We start from the raw sequence: 17124 nt of genomic DNA, 5'->3' as shown, positions 1-17124 counted from the left end.
AATAGCTTTGCTTTCAGTAAATATGACCCCCAAATGCTGTCAATTAAAAAACTGACCACTTTCAGTTCTTTACAACCTATAAAATGTTTTAAAACTCTGTCGTGCTTAATAATGTGGAACAGTGCATTTTGAGGTTTTATTTAAAAAAAAAAATAATGGTTGTCAGGATTTGGTTATGAAGTTTGTTCAAAAACATCTGAATTATGCTCTAACAGCTGATGCCTTGAAAAATACTCTGTCATTTGCATTGATATTTAGGAAAATAAGAGAAAAATGTCACTTGCTTAATAATGTGGAAAGCAGTGGAAAGCAAACTTAAAAATGTAAATCCCTTTTCTAAAAAACAGAATTAAAATGGGTTTAAAATTGATAAATGGGTTTAAATTGCATAAATTGTGAAATCCAATTTTAAAAGTAGCAGAAGTGGCAAAACATAAACAAACAATGGTAAAAACTGGTTAAAGCAGAAAAAAGGCATTAAAAGTGGTAAAAGGGGATTAAAATGTGGCAGAAATGGGTTTAAAGTAGCAAAAATGAATGGAAAATTTGCTGATATAGGATTCAAAAGTGGGAAAAAGTGGTTCAAGCTGGCAAATATGAGTTAACTGGGGCAGAAAAAGGCAGATATTGGCAGAAATAGGTAAAACTGGAAAAAATGGGCATAAAAAATAGCAAAATGTGGTTAAAATGGGCAACAGTGAGCTAAAAGGGGTTAATAGTGGCAACAGTGGGCGATAGGCAGAAAGTGGCAAGAATTGGTTTAGAAGTGGCAAAAACAGGCAGAAAAAAGTGGTGGGAAGGGTTTAAATTGGACAAAAATTGATTTAACGTGGCAAAAAATGTATTAAAACTGGCAAAAATTGATGGGAAAAGTGATAAAAACAGGATAACATTTGGCAAAGTTGGTGTTGTGTGGCAAAAGTAGGTAAAAAGACCAAAAGAAATGGTCCAAATTGTGTAAAATTGATGAAAAGTGGCAAATAACAGTTGCAAAATTAGGTAGGAAAAGTGGTTAAAAAGTGGCAAAAAAGTTCTTTCAACATGAGAACCCAATCATAGCTAGCACCAATGCTACTGATCTAACAAGCATGCACTGATGCTATCAATAAATCACAGCTGGGGAGGGTCCCAGTCAATTCTGTGCACAAGCTTAGCTTTTATAGATTTTTCAAAAAATTGCTTTGATTTCAGGATAAATCTCACCAAATAACCACGTTTATTTTATATTTCACTACTTTTTTGCACATATTTTCATAAGAATGAGTAAAGTAAACAGTTTGGAATCACTTAAAAAAAATTTTATTTTTTAAGGCATTTGGTGACCCCCCCTGAGTGTCTCAAATCCTCCACGTTGAGAACCACCGCTCTAGATAGATCACAGGAGTATTTATTGAAATCCTGTTTATCATCACTTTACTTTACCTACCTAAATTGTACTTATCTGTTCTCATTTCTACTACATTTCTGTCTTGAATCTTATCTTCGTTTTTATCCCCACTGATGTGATGTTGTCATTATCGTCATTATCTTCATGTATCTGTTTGGTTGTTTGTTTGAATATATGTATTTAGCTTTCTCCTCCTCCCACATCCTACCATATCTTTCAGAATATTATCATAGGAATCATTATTTTTCACTGACTCCATTATATTTTAGATTTTATAATCTTCAATTGTAACTCTCATTCAAGATCTACTTGTGTCATTTTCATTTTTGTTATTTTTCCTTGTTATATGTCCACATTATGTTCTTCCCTTCCTGTTTGATTTTACAGAGCTCCTATTCTGCTCTGATTGTTGATGGTTATTTTTCCCTGAGTTTTTGCTCTTGCTGTGTGTAAAGCACTTCGTAACCACCTGTTTTTAAAAGTGCTATATAAATAAAGTTATTATTATTATTGAAATCTGGTATTTTACCAACCATCGCTGAAACTCTGCAATACAGATTTGGAGACATGTGGTGTCCCATTTATTCTGGATGTGATTCTCACCTGTAGGAGAGCTTGAGGGTCAGAGAGGGATTCACTGGGATCCAGGAGCATTCTGACTCATTGCCGCTAATGATGCATTTGAAGTCCTTCACCACTTTGGCTGTACAGTGCAGAAACAAAAGGGTCACATACACTAAAGAATCAAGTAAGACCACAGGATGACTGTTCCTTTATATTTTCTGCTCTCTCTTACCTCTCGGTTTGTGGTTTGTGAATGTTTTGTTGACTCGTGTGCTCTCATTGGAACTGTTGCAGGTCTGGCTTCCATCTGTCCAAACGCTGTACGTCCAGCTATCAGAATCCGGCTCTTCTGTTAGGCAAATGTCTGTGAAATGTGTCAACTTTGTACCTGCCACAGACTGGGAAAAACAACAAGTGCATTGATGAGCAGAGATAGAGCAATACCATTATTTCCTTCCCACTAATGATTCTTATACCAGAGTGTGGGGTATCGGCTGAACTCAGAACATGGCTCAATATATAGAACCACAATGCACAGCCTCTCTATGAACCTCAAAGCTGCTTGTCCTGCTGATTACTCTGAGTGCTAAATATTAAGAGACAGGGAGCTGCATCACAGGATCTATCTCGCTCTCCGTTATGCTCTATCCAGGCAGCATGCCATGATAACAGAACAGCCTGCCATTGGCTGACGTTCCCTCACAAACAGAAAACATTAAAGCAGTTAGCATTCAAGCTAGCAGCAATAAATGATCAAACATGGATTATAATAGATAAAAACAAATTCACTGAGCATTTTTAACATCAATGGAACAGCACAACAGTAACACAGTAAAGACACCTGTGTCTAAAAGGTCCAGTATGCCAGGCTACCATTACACCATCAAGACAAAAGAACAATCCAAGCAACTCAGAGAAAAGGTATGGGGTTGGTGCATAAACACCTGTACTCACCAATACCAGTACCTGTATTTTAAGCAGTATTGCATGTATTTCCAACACTGGTATCAGAATCAGAACAACTCTACTAATAAATATGCTAAAATGCCTAAAATTTCCTCAAGTATGTCATTAAGACAAGAAAACAAGTAATGAAAAGAACTAAATATGGACCCCTTTTTAAGATATATATAGAGATATAACTATATATATATCTACATATATAGATATATATATCTATATATATATTTTTTTTCCTTTTTTTCCATTTTTGTAAAGGAAATGGAAGAAAAAAAAAACAAGAAAACGGATCAATTTTCCGGTTTTCCATTTTATTTTTAAATGAGAAAATGTCTTTTTTTCTTTTAATATTTTCTTTTTTTCACGATTTAAATACATTTATTAAAAAATAAAAAATGAGGTTAATTCCTTTATTGTTTAAGTAGAGGACCTTGACCTTAATGGGACATAGATCTTGTCCAGTTAATGAATGGAGCTATTATCTGTAAATTGTTAATGCCTCCTGGACCAAAAAAAAAAAAACAAAAAAAAAAAAAAACAAAAAAAAAAAAGAAAGAACAAAAACAGATGGTGAGCAGGTCAGAGCACAGCGTGAGATATTTTGATTTTCAGCACAAAAACAGTCCAAGATTTTGAATCATGCCCCAGACAGAGCAGCAGCACTGACAGATGTTTTAAAAGGGAGAGAGCGAGCATGTACAGAGGGACTGTCATTACACACTGCGTTTTGGTGAAAACATAAATATTAGTCCTGCTATGATCCTGTTTTGCTGTAACAGAGTGCAAAGAACACTGCTGTGTCTATTAACAGACTGGTGCTGTCTCAAATAAACCGCTGTGCTGTGTAATTGTTAGTAACAAACATGCCTCTGTCCTCTTCATTCTCCACACTAAACGGATGTCTCTCTACTGCTCTGTTCATTATGATTATAGATCACATCTGTGTGAACTTGTGGTGTGAAGTTTGTAGTCTGTTGAGCAGCAGGAAGGGTAATATCACACAAAAGAACTCCTCTCAGCTCTAACTGACCAATGACTGGATTTCAAACCCATCAGTTCATCTTATCATAAAGTCTTTTCTGTAATATTGTGACGTCAGCTGTGGCACCAGTGCATAATCAGTGCATTTTTTTCTTTTTTTTTAAATTAAGTCTCTGAGCCACACTCATGTGCCGACATGCACTGCATGCCTCTGCAGGACTGAATTCTCTGCCTGAAAACTGTATTTTCTGTTTCATGTCTGTCCCACTGTCATATGGAGTTGGTGATCTGAGTGCAAAAACTCATGATGACCGTGGTTGCACCTGCATGTCAATAGTGCAAAAATCTTTCAGTTGAAAAGGTGCAAAAGGGGAGCTATTTGCATGTGCAAAACTCGTGCTATCAGCACAGAGCAATAAATCTTAGAAGATCTACCCCTGTCTTCTGGTGGCGCTGCTCTGCTTGCGACCATGATTAATGTGATGCCCCTTCATGTCAATTGTGCAGACTTTTTAGTAGATAAGGTGCAAATTGTGTCTGTGTCTGGAGCACTGACAGTAGAGGATAATTTACCAAATGGAGAATTTTTACTCAGCATAAGTGTGAGAAACTTTACATACTGATGACCAGCTGCAGAGCTGATCAACATCCTCATCAGGGGTCACATCTATTCGATAGTGCGATGTTTCATCCTAATCATGAGTCACATCATCTTTCTGTGTTCTCTGCTTTCAGTCTCTTCAGTGTCCGTCTTTATTTATCTGTTGATCTTATGACTGTAGAGGAGCATCAGGCTTCATGGTCAGTTTTAACATCACATCATCACCTTAATCTTTAATCCATACTCCACTTTGCTGCTCATGCAATGAAAATCTTCGAGTTCAGGTCTCACCCTTTCTGTTGCATCATGAACATCAGCTATCAGCTGCTTGATTATGCAAATTGGTGATAAGGGTCAAAATGGATTGTGGAGTGGCACGAAGGGACAAAATTGGCAGGAAAAGTGGTGAAAAGAGGTTAAAATGTGATGAAACTGGTAAAGGAGGAAAAAAGGGCAAAAAGTATCAAAAATGGGTTAAAAGTGTCAAACATGTTGCAAAATAAAGTAAAAAAAAAAAAAAAACGGGCTAAAAAGTGGCAAAAATAGGGCAAAACAGTTAAAGTGGGTGGTTAAAAAGTGGCAGAATGGAGCAAAAAAAGTAAAAAATTGGGTGTTAAAAAGTGGCAAAAAGGAGGTTAAAAAGTGGCAAAAATGGTGAAAAAAGTAAAAAATGGGTGTTAAAAAGTGGCAATGGAAGGGGGTTAAAAAGTGGCAAGAATGGTGCAAAAAAGGGTTTTTAAAAATGGGTGTTAAAAGTGGCAAAAAGGGGTTTAAAAAGTTGCAAAAAAGGTGCAAAAAGTAAAAAGGGGGGTTAAAATTCCAAAAATGGTGCAAATACAGTAAATACAGTGGGTTAAAAAGTGGCAAAAATGGATAAAATAGTGTCATAAAAGGGATACAATATGCAAGAAAATAGGTTTGAGAAGGGTTAAAAAATGGCAAAAATTGGGTTAACCTAAGACATTTTTTGGTTAAATTTTGCCCGCCTGGACTTATCTTCTTAAAGAGGCAAAAAAGAGCAAAAATTATTTTAAAAAATTGGTTAAAAGTGTCAAAAAAATAAAAAAAATAGCATGGCAAAGTTGCAAAAAGGGGTTAAAGAGTGGCAAAATGGGCAAAAAGTGGCAAAAATGGGTTTAGAGTAGCCAAAAATGTTGCAGAAATTGACAAATGAAGTGGTGTGAAAAGGGGTTTATAAGTGTCAAAAATGATTTAATATGGGTGCTCAATCCAAACTGGGGAGGGTCCATTCTCTGGGGTTTTCAGGGGCCCAGCCAATTCTGTGGGCAGGCCTGTCTCCTTGTGGCCTGCTGCATTATAGATATTAGAGATAGATCTCACTGGTAATGCCTAAACATTTCCAGAATTTGGAAAGAAAATGCAAACACTAATGCAATAATGTTAATCAGACCAAAATATTTATTTAAGTTTTGATCATTTGAAAGTCCAGCCCCCAGAGTCTCTGTCAAGACTAAATCTGGCCCTCGTGCAAATGTACTTGACAACCCCTGACATACTGGTTTGTGTCTTCTACACGGACATACAGCAGTGTGTCCAACTTTTAGGCATGTTTGGGCCAAAAAAGGCTGAAGTAGGGTGCAGATAGGGCAAATACGACTGCCTGAGGCCGATCAGGCAGGAAAGAAGATTGGCACAACCCTGGTTGTGATCTGGATGTCTGGATTGCATATTATCAGGGTCATGGGGAAAATAATCTGTTGAAAACCTAACAAAGTCCACACCTTTAGGGCAGAGTAAGGGATGGATGGGGTGAGTGAGCACTGTCAGGGTATTGTCTGGGATGCCATGAGCCTCTGATTGTGCTGAAAACCGCTGGGGGTCCGTAGGCGTATCACCAGGGGGGGATACAGCCAGGACAAAAAAGATGCTGTCGAGCCTGACCTTGGCTGCCCTAAATGACTGTATTACAGTGTTTACCCATTAAAGCCATCTTTAGATGCTCATCAGCCATGCTGTTGTGATACTTGAGAAATGTGTGATATGAGGTGCTGTTGCCGGTGATCATGAATAAAGATTGTCTTTCTTAAAACATGATAAATTACATAACTGCTTGTATCATCTACATGATCGAGCATCTTCATTTCCTCATTTCAGCAGTCTTTTGTTTAAAAACAACTGTTATATTCACTAGTAGAGGAAGGACCGGACAGAACAAGGAAGTACATTAAGCATACCTGCTGACATTTAGATTTCTAAATATGTCGGACAAATACAAAGCTAAACCTAGAAACAGGTCCAAACTCAGCTTGGTGTTACGGATGCTGATCAAATCTGAGAAAGCAGCACAGACTGAACGATGATGTGGCTGACGAGCCACATCATCGTTCAGTTCCATCCCAGTCTTTTCCATGACATTTAAAAGGCAATTTTTAAACTTCAGGATAGAAGAAGCTCAGCTGAAACCTCAGGGTTAGGTTACTTATCAAGTTAATTTGCTATTCAAACAACATGAGCGCTGGGGCATAGATACCAGTGCAAATTGAGTGTACAATAGAGCCCTCTGTGTTTATTTTCATATAAAGCAGGAAAGTCAAATCAGAATACAGGGGATAACTGCAGACTTTTTACCAACCTGACAAAGAAAGATGATTTTATTTCTTACCTTATATTCTCCATTCCTGATCTGGCTGTATTTGTAGTTGATCTCTCTGCCGTCCCGCAGACCGCTGGGTTTCTCCCAGGACACATTTATGGTGAACGGGTCAAGCCACTCATGTTTCAGCCTGGTAGGTGGAGGAGGGCAATCTAAAGAGAAGAAAAAGACGGATTTATTACACCTGTTCAGTAACAAGGATGCTGTTTGAAGACATGTGGGAGATTAAACCAGGGCAGGAATGATTTGTAAAGTTGAAAATGAACCAGAAGGAAATAAACAATTTGTTTAAGCAGCATCTAAAAGGTCCAGGCTGTGGTCACAATAAGGGAAGTGAAGCCCAGACAAAACAAACATTTACATTGTTCTGCACACCCTCTGCAAGGATGGAAAAACTTGGAGTTGTGCCACTGAAAAGAAGGCCCTTCAGCTTTCATAAACCTGTGACCAGATTTATTACTAGCCTGGAAAGTATCCCTTCATATTCCTGTTCGAATGTACTTCTCTTTGATCACATTTAGGATGAAAGCAGAAAAAGTCAACTTTAAACACAAAAGGCTTGATATTTCCCTTGAACTTGACTTCTTAAAGGTTTTATGTTCTGTACACAATTTGCGGATAATTCCAGGGAAATGCTGCACCATAGTGTTTCAGCCAACATCTGCAAAAAATGGGTTGAAAACATCTGTGATCTATCAATGACCCTTAAAAGCAATAAAGTTAAAGGAAGTTTTCACTTAACAGTTGGTCTGTTCTGGCACAGCGCTGCTTCATTTGACATGATGCACAAGTTCGACTGGATCCAGGGATCATGTGCTTTGTCATCTGGTTTGTGCATTCCTTTAAGGTGTCAGCATTGTAACTGCTCTTTGGTAACATTCGTTATTTGTATACCAAGAGACTGAACTTCAGTATGTGTGTCAGTATTATGCATGAACATTGTCTTCATTAAAGATACATCATGCAAACAGCAGCCCATTTCAATGGCTTGGTAACCCTTGGTAAGCCACTAGCATGTGAATTCAGAGGGTAAAGTAAGAGGCAAGCACCGCCATTTTAACTGCTTCTCTCCCTCTTGTTTGTATAAACAGGCTTTTTTAAAACTTTTCTTTTTTTTTCAGGAAAAGCACTTTCAAATGACAATACTGCGAAACATTTCAATCAGCCTTACGTACATTTGTGCACATGGTAACAGTAACACAACAGTAACCGCGGTTCATCTGAATTTTCTTCAGTTTTCTTTTTTACCTTTATGTAAACCTTGGTGCAAATTATTTACACAAGAACATGGAAAGCTTTCACATTGGAGGGATATAGAAAAAATAAATTACAAAATAAAATAAATAAGAGCAGGTTAAAGGTTACAGAAAATGCCTAGGTCAATATTACACTGTGTTCCTGTCCTTTTACTCTATCAAATTCTGGTTTTATAGGTTTGACATACTCATTCAATTTGCTCCAAGTTCTGTAAAATCTATCCTTGTGGACTTTGAGGGAAAATGAAAGCCGCTCCATTACATATATTTCGTACATAATGTCTATCCATTCATCAGTGGTGGGTGAGTGTGGTTTCAGCCACTTCCTTGTAATAAATTCGAACCAACTTTTTATCGTTATTACTCCATCCATCAAATTGAATATCACCCATATATTGTATCAACAATAAAAGGGATGTTAACTCCAAATATGTTGTTAATATGCTAGTGGATTTCCTGCCAGTAGGGAGGGGGAGACTGTGGAGCGCGTCACCAGCTTTAAATACCTTGCTGTGGTCCTCAATAATAAGCTGTCTTTTAACAAAAACACTGATGTTGTGTACAAGAAATCACAGCAGTGGCTGCACCTCCTCTGTATGCTCAACCAGTTTGATGTGTGGAGCAAATTGATGTCAATGTTTTATCACTCCATGGTTGAATCTGTCCTGACCTTCGCCATCATCTCCTGGTTTGGCAGCCTCTCATTAGGAGATAAAAAAGGTTAGAACACATTGTTAAAGTTGCCAGTAAAATTATTGTTGTCACATTACCTGATCTGTCTACAACCTTCTATAGGAGGGTAAACTCTAAGGCTCAGGACATCATACAGTAAGCTCTTACCCAGGAGATTTAGATTGCCAAAGGCTAAATCCAACAGGATGAAAAATTCATTCATAACTCAAGCCATTACACAACTAAATTAAATTTTAAAAGTAAATAGTTATGATACATTCAATTTTCACTACAATGTAATGATGGTTCTGCCTTCAGTTGAATCATTTAAATTACATATTATCACTGTTTCCTGCCAGGTTTTTGATAGTATATTTATCCAAGGGTTGCTTAGGTTCAGCAAAGTTCATTGTCTGCAATAGTAGTTTCAATAGGTACCTCTTTTAATAGCATATTCTCAATTTCTTTCCAACATGCAGGGTATGCTGCGGTACATAAGCAAATCAATGACCTCAACTGTGCTACATAGTCATATTCTCTGAAGAAGGGGAGACCCATACCCTCACATTCCTTGCTTAATTGTAAGGTCTTATACCTGATCCTGTTTTTTTACCCCCTGCCATAAATATCTGGATATCACCACATCCTAATCTGTGAATTGTTTGGTTGGTATCGACACTGGAAGATTCCGAAAAAGATAAAGCAATCTTGGCAGAATATTCATGTTAATGGACTCCACCCTGGAGCTTAAACTCAAAAAAGGATAACATTACAACGTAAAATATCAGATTTCAACTGGGAATTTAAGGGGTTATAATTTAAATTTAAAAAAATTGTGATATTTTAGGTTAGATTTACCCTTAGATATTGTACTGATCCTGCATCCCATTTCATTTTGTATTTGCTTCCGATGTGATTAGGTGGGTCATAGTTAAAAGTGGTTACCTGTGTTTTTTGTATATTAATTTTATATCCCGAGAACATCCCGTATTGTTCTAGCAGATTCATATGCTTTGGTAGTGACTGTGTGGATTGATTGGATTGGATGGATTGATAAATATATCAATACATCATCAGCAAATAAGGAGAATTTATGTTCTCCTGATGGCATGTTTATTCCTTTAATATCTGTATTTTGTGTGATCCATTGGCCCAAAGGCTCAATACACAAAGAGAATAGGAGAGGTGAGCCACAGCAGCCTTGTCTTGTTCCTCTTTCGAGGATGAATGGATTTGATAAGTTACCATTAATTTTTATTCTCACAGAGGGTCTTTCTAAAACTTTGTACAAAAAAGACCAGCTGACCAAATCAAAAGCCTTTTCGGCATCCAGACTAATAACGGCTGTTTCTGTTCCTTGTTCTAAGATCTGATTTATTACCTATATGCAAAGTTCTCCTAATATTGTCTTGTGTTTGTCGTTGCCTGACAAAACCAGTCTGGTCCAGGCGGATCAGCTCTTTATACTTTTGATTCTTCTGGACAAGGTATAAACATGCTTTTAAAACAGTGTTTCCCAACCATTTTTCCTTCAAGCCCCTCCCCACAGGTACCTAAGAAAAATGGAAAGGAAATTTCACGACTGGACTTGTTGCACAGGTGGCATCCTATCACAGAACCACGTTGGAATTCACTGAGCTCCTGAGAGTTTGTAGAAACAGTCTGCATGCCTAGGTGCTTGATTTTATTCACCTGTGGCCATTGAAGTGACTGGAACACCTGATTTTAATTATTTCAATGGGTGAGTGAATACTCATGGCAGTATAGTGTATGAGCACATGTATATTTGTATACACTGTATGTGTATGCAGTATATGAATTAAGCATGAATATAGAGATTTTGATTCATATAATTACAGTAAACATGAAATATGCCTGTAATTTTTGACTGAAACTCCAATGTGGCATTATACTATAGGGCACAATCTTTGTTTACCCCCTCATGTGCCTTTTTGTTTGTTTGTTTGTTTTTTGTTTTTTTCTGTCATTTTTTTCCTAGTCTTTGTGTTTTCTTATATTACGTTCATGGTTAACCCTTGCACTCTTTAAAAAGTAAAGTATTAAAACCAAGAAGCTCCACCGTTAGTAATCTATGGCAGTGGTAGCCTAAGTTATGAATGTGACAGAACATTCCTCCTCATCTTGCAAGATTTTTTGATAAGTTCTGCCCTTCCCAAACACTTTCTATGGGAGCTTTCCTGGATTAATGTGAAATACAGCCATGCAATGATGACAGGAAACAGTTTCAGGTTAATTGATTACCAATCAAAGCAACAAAACTAAATGAGATAGCGGACACGTGCATCTCCAGGAGGAACCTGAGCTAGTTTATGAACATTGGAGCTTGTATGTGGATAAAACTCATGCCGAGGCCCGTCAGGAAAAGTGGAAAAACATCTGTTCTGCCAAGAGAAGCTTTCAGTGTGGCTCTTTGCTGTTGTTTTCAGAAAGACATGTGGCCCAGTTCTGATGAAACTGACACCTTATTGTGACTACATCTGAGCTAATTGCAACACCAGTGACAGCCATTGTTTATACCGAATTACAGTACAACTTAACCCCACCTGTAAATATCACACTCTTATCAAAGCAGGTCAGGAGGAGAGCGAAAATATCTTTTATGTCTTGAAAAACTTTCTGTTCTCTGCTCTTTCTTTGAGAAAGAAATGTAGTCCAGTTCTCATAAAACTGCTGCTATAGCTACATCAAAGCTAAACGCTACACTGGAGCAGCCATTGCTACCATCTTCCAATTCAACAACAAAACTATCACCCTGTTCTCCTTTAATGATGCTGATTGGTCAGATCTTTTTTAAAGGCTAGCAGTCTGTCCAAGCCATCTGCTTTGCAAGGTTATACCAGATTGGGATGAAAATTGAAACCTGGGTGTGTAATATGGTTCTGGTTTTCTGGTTCTGTAAACCAACTGTCTCTGGTTCTGAGACAAAATGCAGTATTTTTGACTGTCAGCTTGAAGAGGGGAGACTCTGTGCTTGGGATAGCATACACCCATGTCACCAGCTTTATTCCCCTACAGGACAACTTTCCTTCTCATCTGCTCAAATCAGATATACCTGCACATAATCTGCAGCTCTTTCATCACACTTACAAATCAAGATGCTGCACACATTCATTCTTATGTCTACTGTCATGCACCAAACACCAAGACTTCTGTGCTTAGCAATAAACCTGCATTATTTGCTATAGGACAAGAAAAAATGAGAGCTGTACAGTCTGCTCTGAGCCTGACAACCTTGGAGAAAAACAAAGCAAAGGGATATAGTAGTTTCATAGTTGTAAACTCTAGGAGAATAAGGCTGTTGTTTCATTTCAGGACAGTTTGTTGTGGAACAACATACTCCTACTTCACTGCATGCCTTAACCTGCAGATAAGCTGGTAGCTTTGGTGGGAAGGGGTGTGCCATGTCGGTGGTGTGTCTTTTAACACTCTGATAACACGACAACTTCGTGAGTATAAAAAGAAAAACAAGAGCCAAATGGCATGAGCAGGTACTGCCTCAGGTTTCGTGCAGGTTGGGTCCATCAGAATCGAAGGAGTGGAAGGAGCGACTCACAATGAGTACGCAAACAAAGAGCAAGCTGTTATCTGTGGAATCTGGCTGGTACAGGCCCAGGTGACATATGAAGCATGGGGCTGGGTTTGAACCAGATATGTTTCTGAATGGCAATTCAAGAGATGTAGCTTGGAAAGAAACAAAAGAAACAAATTTAGTACAGTAGATCAAACCTATATAGGCCAAACACCACACATGCGCTCTATTAACAACCAGCTGCACAACATGTAAGAATGATGTATAAATACATTTATGATTTGTGAAATAAAAAGGAAAATAATACATTTTAATGCTCCCTGAATGAACTAGAATAAATCCATCAGAATTTCCTGTGAAGACCAAACATTTGAACTACAATACCTTGTGCTCACTAAACAGGTTTTTGTCAGTGGTTGTTAATATAAACAGTATAGCTGAGCATTAAGGACTTTGCACACTGAGTTCTTCTGTCTGAACTTGTACCATGCTAAAAAAAACACAAACCATTTCATGCTGAGTCAAACATGTTCTTACACTGACTGAGAAACGTTTCTCCCTCGTGGTTATTGAACAGGACAGGTTTGATTTTCTGCATTTTCTGCATTTATCGATGTCGTTAAGATTGATTGAAGAGGGTTGAAGCAGCTTGCAGAGGGAGCAGCAAAGCATAGCCAGGCAGCAGATTAAATATGGCAGCATGAGTGCATTTAGTCAATAGTGTGCTTAGAGAGAATCAGCGTGCTAGCAGCTGACGAGGGCTAGCTGAGATCAGCTGACCTCAATCATATAGGACAGCTGGACTCCTGGGCCTACCTGAAGTAATGCTACACACTCAATTCTTTAGAGTCAGGAAAGTGAAGCATTTGCTACATTTTGAAGAGCATCAGGGACCCAAATGAGTCTCTAAACCCTACTAGTGTAAGATTGGGCAGTAATTGTGCTGAAAACACGCAGTCTGACTTTGGCTTGCTAGATCCTACATTACCCATGATGCAACTAAAGCCAGACTTCATGTTTTCAGCACAGTCACCACCCCCTCAGACAGTCCTAGGTTTTCAGGACCTGTTGGCCCTCCAGGATTTGTCAGTTCATCTAGTGTGGTCGAGAGAATAACAATCATCTTCTCTGTGGCAGTATTCCACTTTGTCCTGACCTGTGAGTTTTAACTGTGAACAGAAAAATACACAGGTTGGATTTCTTTGTGCAATGGTCATAGAAGGTGTGTTTTAATGGATGATATAAAAAATGCATCTAAAAAATCGGACGGTGTGCAAAGATCTTTACCCCTCCATCTGCTTTTTATGAATCATCATCCACATTAATTCTATTGTAATAATATATATAATTGTATCAGTATCAACAACATTGTATCAACCCATATATAGTTTGAAATATGTCAATTAGGCTGTGGAATGATTAAAATCTTTAATTTTGATTAAGGTCAGAATTTTTCATTTGTGCTGCAAGTATTGAAATTTTCAATTGTGATTATTAGATAATGCATAAATGGTATCATGAGTCTGCTTGCTTAGTTGTTAAGAAAAATGCAGAGATTAGTCATCATTTAGAGGTGTGTATTTCTCAGCCCAAATCATAGATATAAAAAAAAACTTAAAAGCCTTTGGGTGTTTTTGTAAACATTTTATCCACTACTTAATACAAAACTAATTGCAGCCTCTTATGTGATCATGTAATTGCACAGCCTGATATTGTGATTGCAACTGCAATTAGAATAATTGTGCAGCACTAACGTTGATTAACCTCCTATTTTGTTGCATTTGAAATTCTGTTATTTAATTGTTTTTGTTTCACTGACTTCCTGTTTGGATACAGACCAGACATTATTCGAAAGAAAAAAAGGAACTTTTGGTTGATCAAATATTATGGCATGAACTTAGCCACAGAAAAAGGAAATTGTTTTGGATACAAAGAAAATAAGGGAACAGTGAAAATAAAGTGATGACTTTTGACATGTCCACTGATCTGTCTGCGAGCTTTTTAAAGTGAAATAAGACATTAAGGAGCAGTGGTGGATTTATTTTAGGGTGCAAATTGAAACAAAGCTACAGTTTTCATTGCAATCAATTTGTAGGGAAAGTGCTCCCTTTCAGTCAAAAGGCAAAGTAAAACAGGAAATGTGATCATTCACGTTTGATACAAAAATTAGTTGCACACATGGCTAACAGTGTTCCATACTGTACAGGACTGGTGCTGGTATTTTTTTCTTAACTTCAGTACTTTATCTCATTTTTAAAGGGAAAATATCTCCTTATATTTTTTACTATAAGCTAATCATTGATTCTTTATAAAAGCAGTCAATGAAATTTAATTTTCCTTGTATTTGTGTTCATAAAATATTCTACCGTAGGACAGTAAAAATTGGAAAAAATGCCTATGCATATAATTTTTTTTTTTTTTTTTTTTTTTGCATTTACCTTGATTTGGGTGCACCTCTACAGCTTACCATCTTGCAATGCTTGGGAGTCCCTCACAGTGATGGAATGCAAAGAATGCAAAGAATGCCATTTTGGCATCGGTATACTTGAGCACAAAACTTATTTAAAACTGGACAAAAAAAACACCTTTAGAGAAATATATTCTGTATAAAAATCATGACTTTTATGTAAAGTTTACAGATGTTTTTAATTTTTTAACTCTTGAAATGACAACTTCATCCTATTTTAATGCATCCAATCTCTAATGGCAAATTTAAGATTCTTTTTAACTTTGTTTTTCTGGAGGTCCTATATCTAATAGAGAAAGCTAATTTTTTTTTAAAAAGTATTTATTCTATAAAGTTGAGGTTGCGCTGAAAAAAAAATACATAACATAGGCATGGTAAATATTTTCTGAGTTTCTGAAGAATGAAGAATTAACAAACAGCAAAAGTGGCTAAAGGTTAAAGACGTGTGCTAAATGGACATAAAGCATTGGATTAATACTTTGTTTTTTAAATAATGCATTAGTTATGGACGTTAATCACAGAAGGAAAAATGCAACAGCCAGCACCTGCAATATCAATATGACTTCAAACTTGACATATTGCCCAGCCCTACAATATAGATTTTCTTCTTTCTTTTTAGGTAAGAAGAGTTTGTATACAATTTAAATGATGCTGAAATGCCAAGAGAAAGATTTTAAATATTTAGGAAAAATCTTCCAGATGCCTGGTCTAACTCTAATAATATCATTTTATAATATAATCGTATTATTTTCAAAATAAAAGATAGTTAAATCTTGGAAGAGTGTGACAATATCACCACTTTTCCCCGCCTACGTGACCTTCAATCACTTTTCAGTTATCAATGTAGCTCTAATAACCTATAACTCAATAAGCCTAATTACTGATGTTACGTTTTCAAGAGTAACTATGTTAAAAGGTGACTCTACGCGGCATAGGCTACCACTATGGCTGTCGTGGAAAAGTGTCAAACTAAATTCTTCTTTGATTTTTTTTTAATTACATACATGCAAGTTTGACCAAATACAGCAAACAAATAAATAGATAATAAATAAAATCGTAAAAATGACGAGTCGTTTGATTTCATACGTTCCGTCTTCAACATTCGTTGCTATTACGTCAATAACAAACGCAATCGACTGACAGTCACCATTTAGCACACTCACTATCTTAACCGTAACACCGGGACTTACAAAATTGAGAGTATCTTACAACTTCTTATATTAATGCAACGTCGATTGAAAAGCTAAAGTGCCTCATTAGAACTTTAAAATTGTATTCAGTTCTTGTGGTTAACAATATTTTTGAACACTGTATTGAGAGTTTAATTTTGGAGCGCCTCTCCTAACTTTAATCCCGATGGTTTCGTTTTGTTGTGATATCCCGTCAAATAGGATAGCGTGAAGCCTGGCATTGAGAAGCTAGCCGCGTTGTTGACAAAAGATGCGAACCAACTCGTAATAGTAGACATTTAAATCGTGAAAAGTATAATAATTACAGTTGTAATGTGTGGAAATAAACGTTTCTTTACCTGCTTTAATGTGGAGAAGAAGTGGCATGGCGGCGCATGCCAAGAAGGTAATAAATTCCACTTTAAAAGTCATGATGTCCCCAACTGGACGAGAGTCAACCCCGGAGATCCCCTCAGTGATTAAAAAAAATAATCTTACGGCTACTTGTGTAGCGTCCAAAAGAGAAATACAGACTAAAGAACGTGTTGGGGAAAAAAAGAAGCTTAAGGAAATTTATGACGGAAACTACAGCGGAGGTAAACAGTCACCAAACACACCTTGACAGTGTGGGAGGTTGCTTGGTGTCCGCGGAGACTACCGGGAACAGCGGGGCGGAGTCGGAGTGAGAGTGGGAGGAAAGCTGTGACACCAGAGGAATGACAGTCACTCTCTGGGAATGTTAAACAAGACACCCCCCCAAAAGAAAAAAAAACAAAAAAAAAAACACATAGCCTATATAAAAAGGTGTTAAAAGAAAACAGCTAAAAGCAGAATTCTAATTAAGGACAGACCACGCATGCGTGCCAGTATAAGTGCAACATCCCAAACCACAAGTTGCCATCC

The 17124-nt window shown here is 37.3% G+C and overlaps 1 protein-coding gene across 1 annotated transcript in view; it reads right to left on the bottom strand.

Moving 5' to 3' along the window:
• LOC121504886 (interleukin-13 receptor subunit alpha-1-like) overlaps positions 1-16880 on the bottom strand; it is a 34930-nt gene extending 18050 nt beyond the window's left edge. The window contains exons 1-4 of the mRNA XM_041779972.1: positions 16581-16880; positions 7117-7259; positions 2184-2349; positions 1991-2090 (exon numbers count right to left, since the gene is read on the bottom strand). Of these exons, the coding sequence (XP_041635906.1) occupies positions 1991-2090; positions 2184-2349; positions 7117-7259; positions 16581-16653 (482 nt within the window). The 5' untranslated portion in view covers positions 16654-16880. The remainder of the gene's footprint in view (positions 1-1990; positions 2091-2183; positions 2350-7116; positions 7260-16580) is intronic.
• Between the last annotated feature and the right edge of the window lie 244 nt (positions 16881-17124).

Source organism: Cheilinus undulatus, linkage group 22 (genome assembly GCF_018320785.1).
Source record: "Cheilinus undulatus linkage group 22, ASM1832078v1, whole genome shotgun sequence".
Taxonomy (NCBI): domain Eukaryota; kingdom Metazoa; phylum Chordata; class Actinopteri; order Labriformes; family Labridae; genus Cheilinus; species Cheilinus undulatus.
This window is presented reverse-complemented; position numbering and strand designations above follow the sequence as displayed.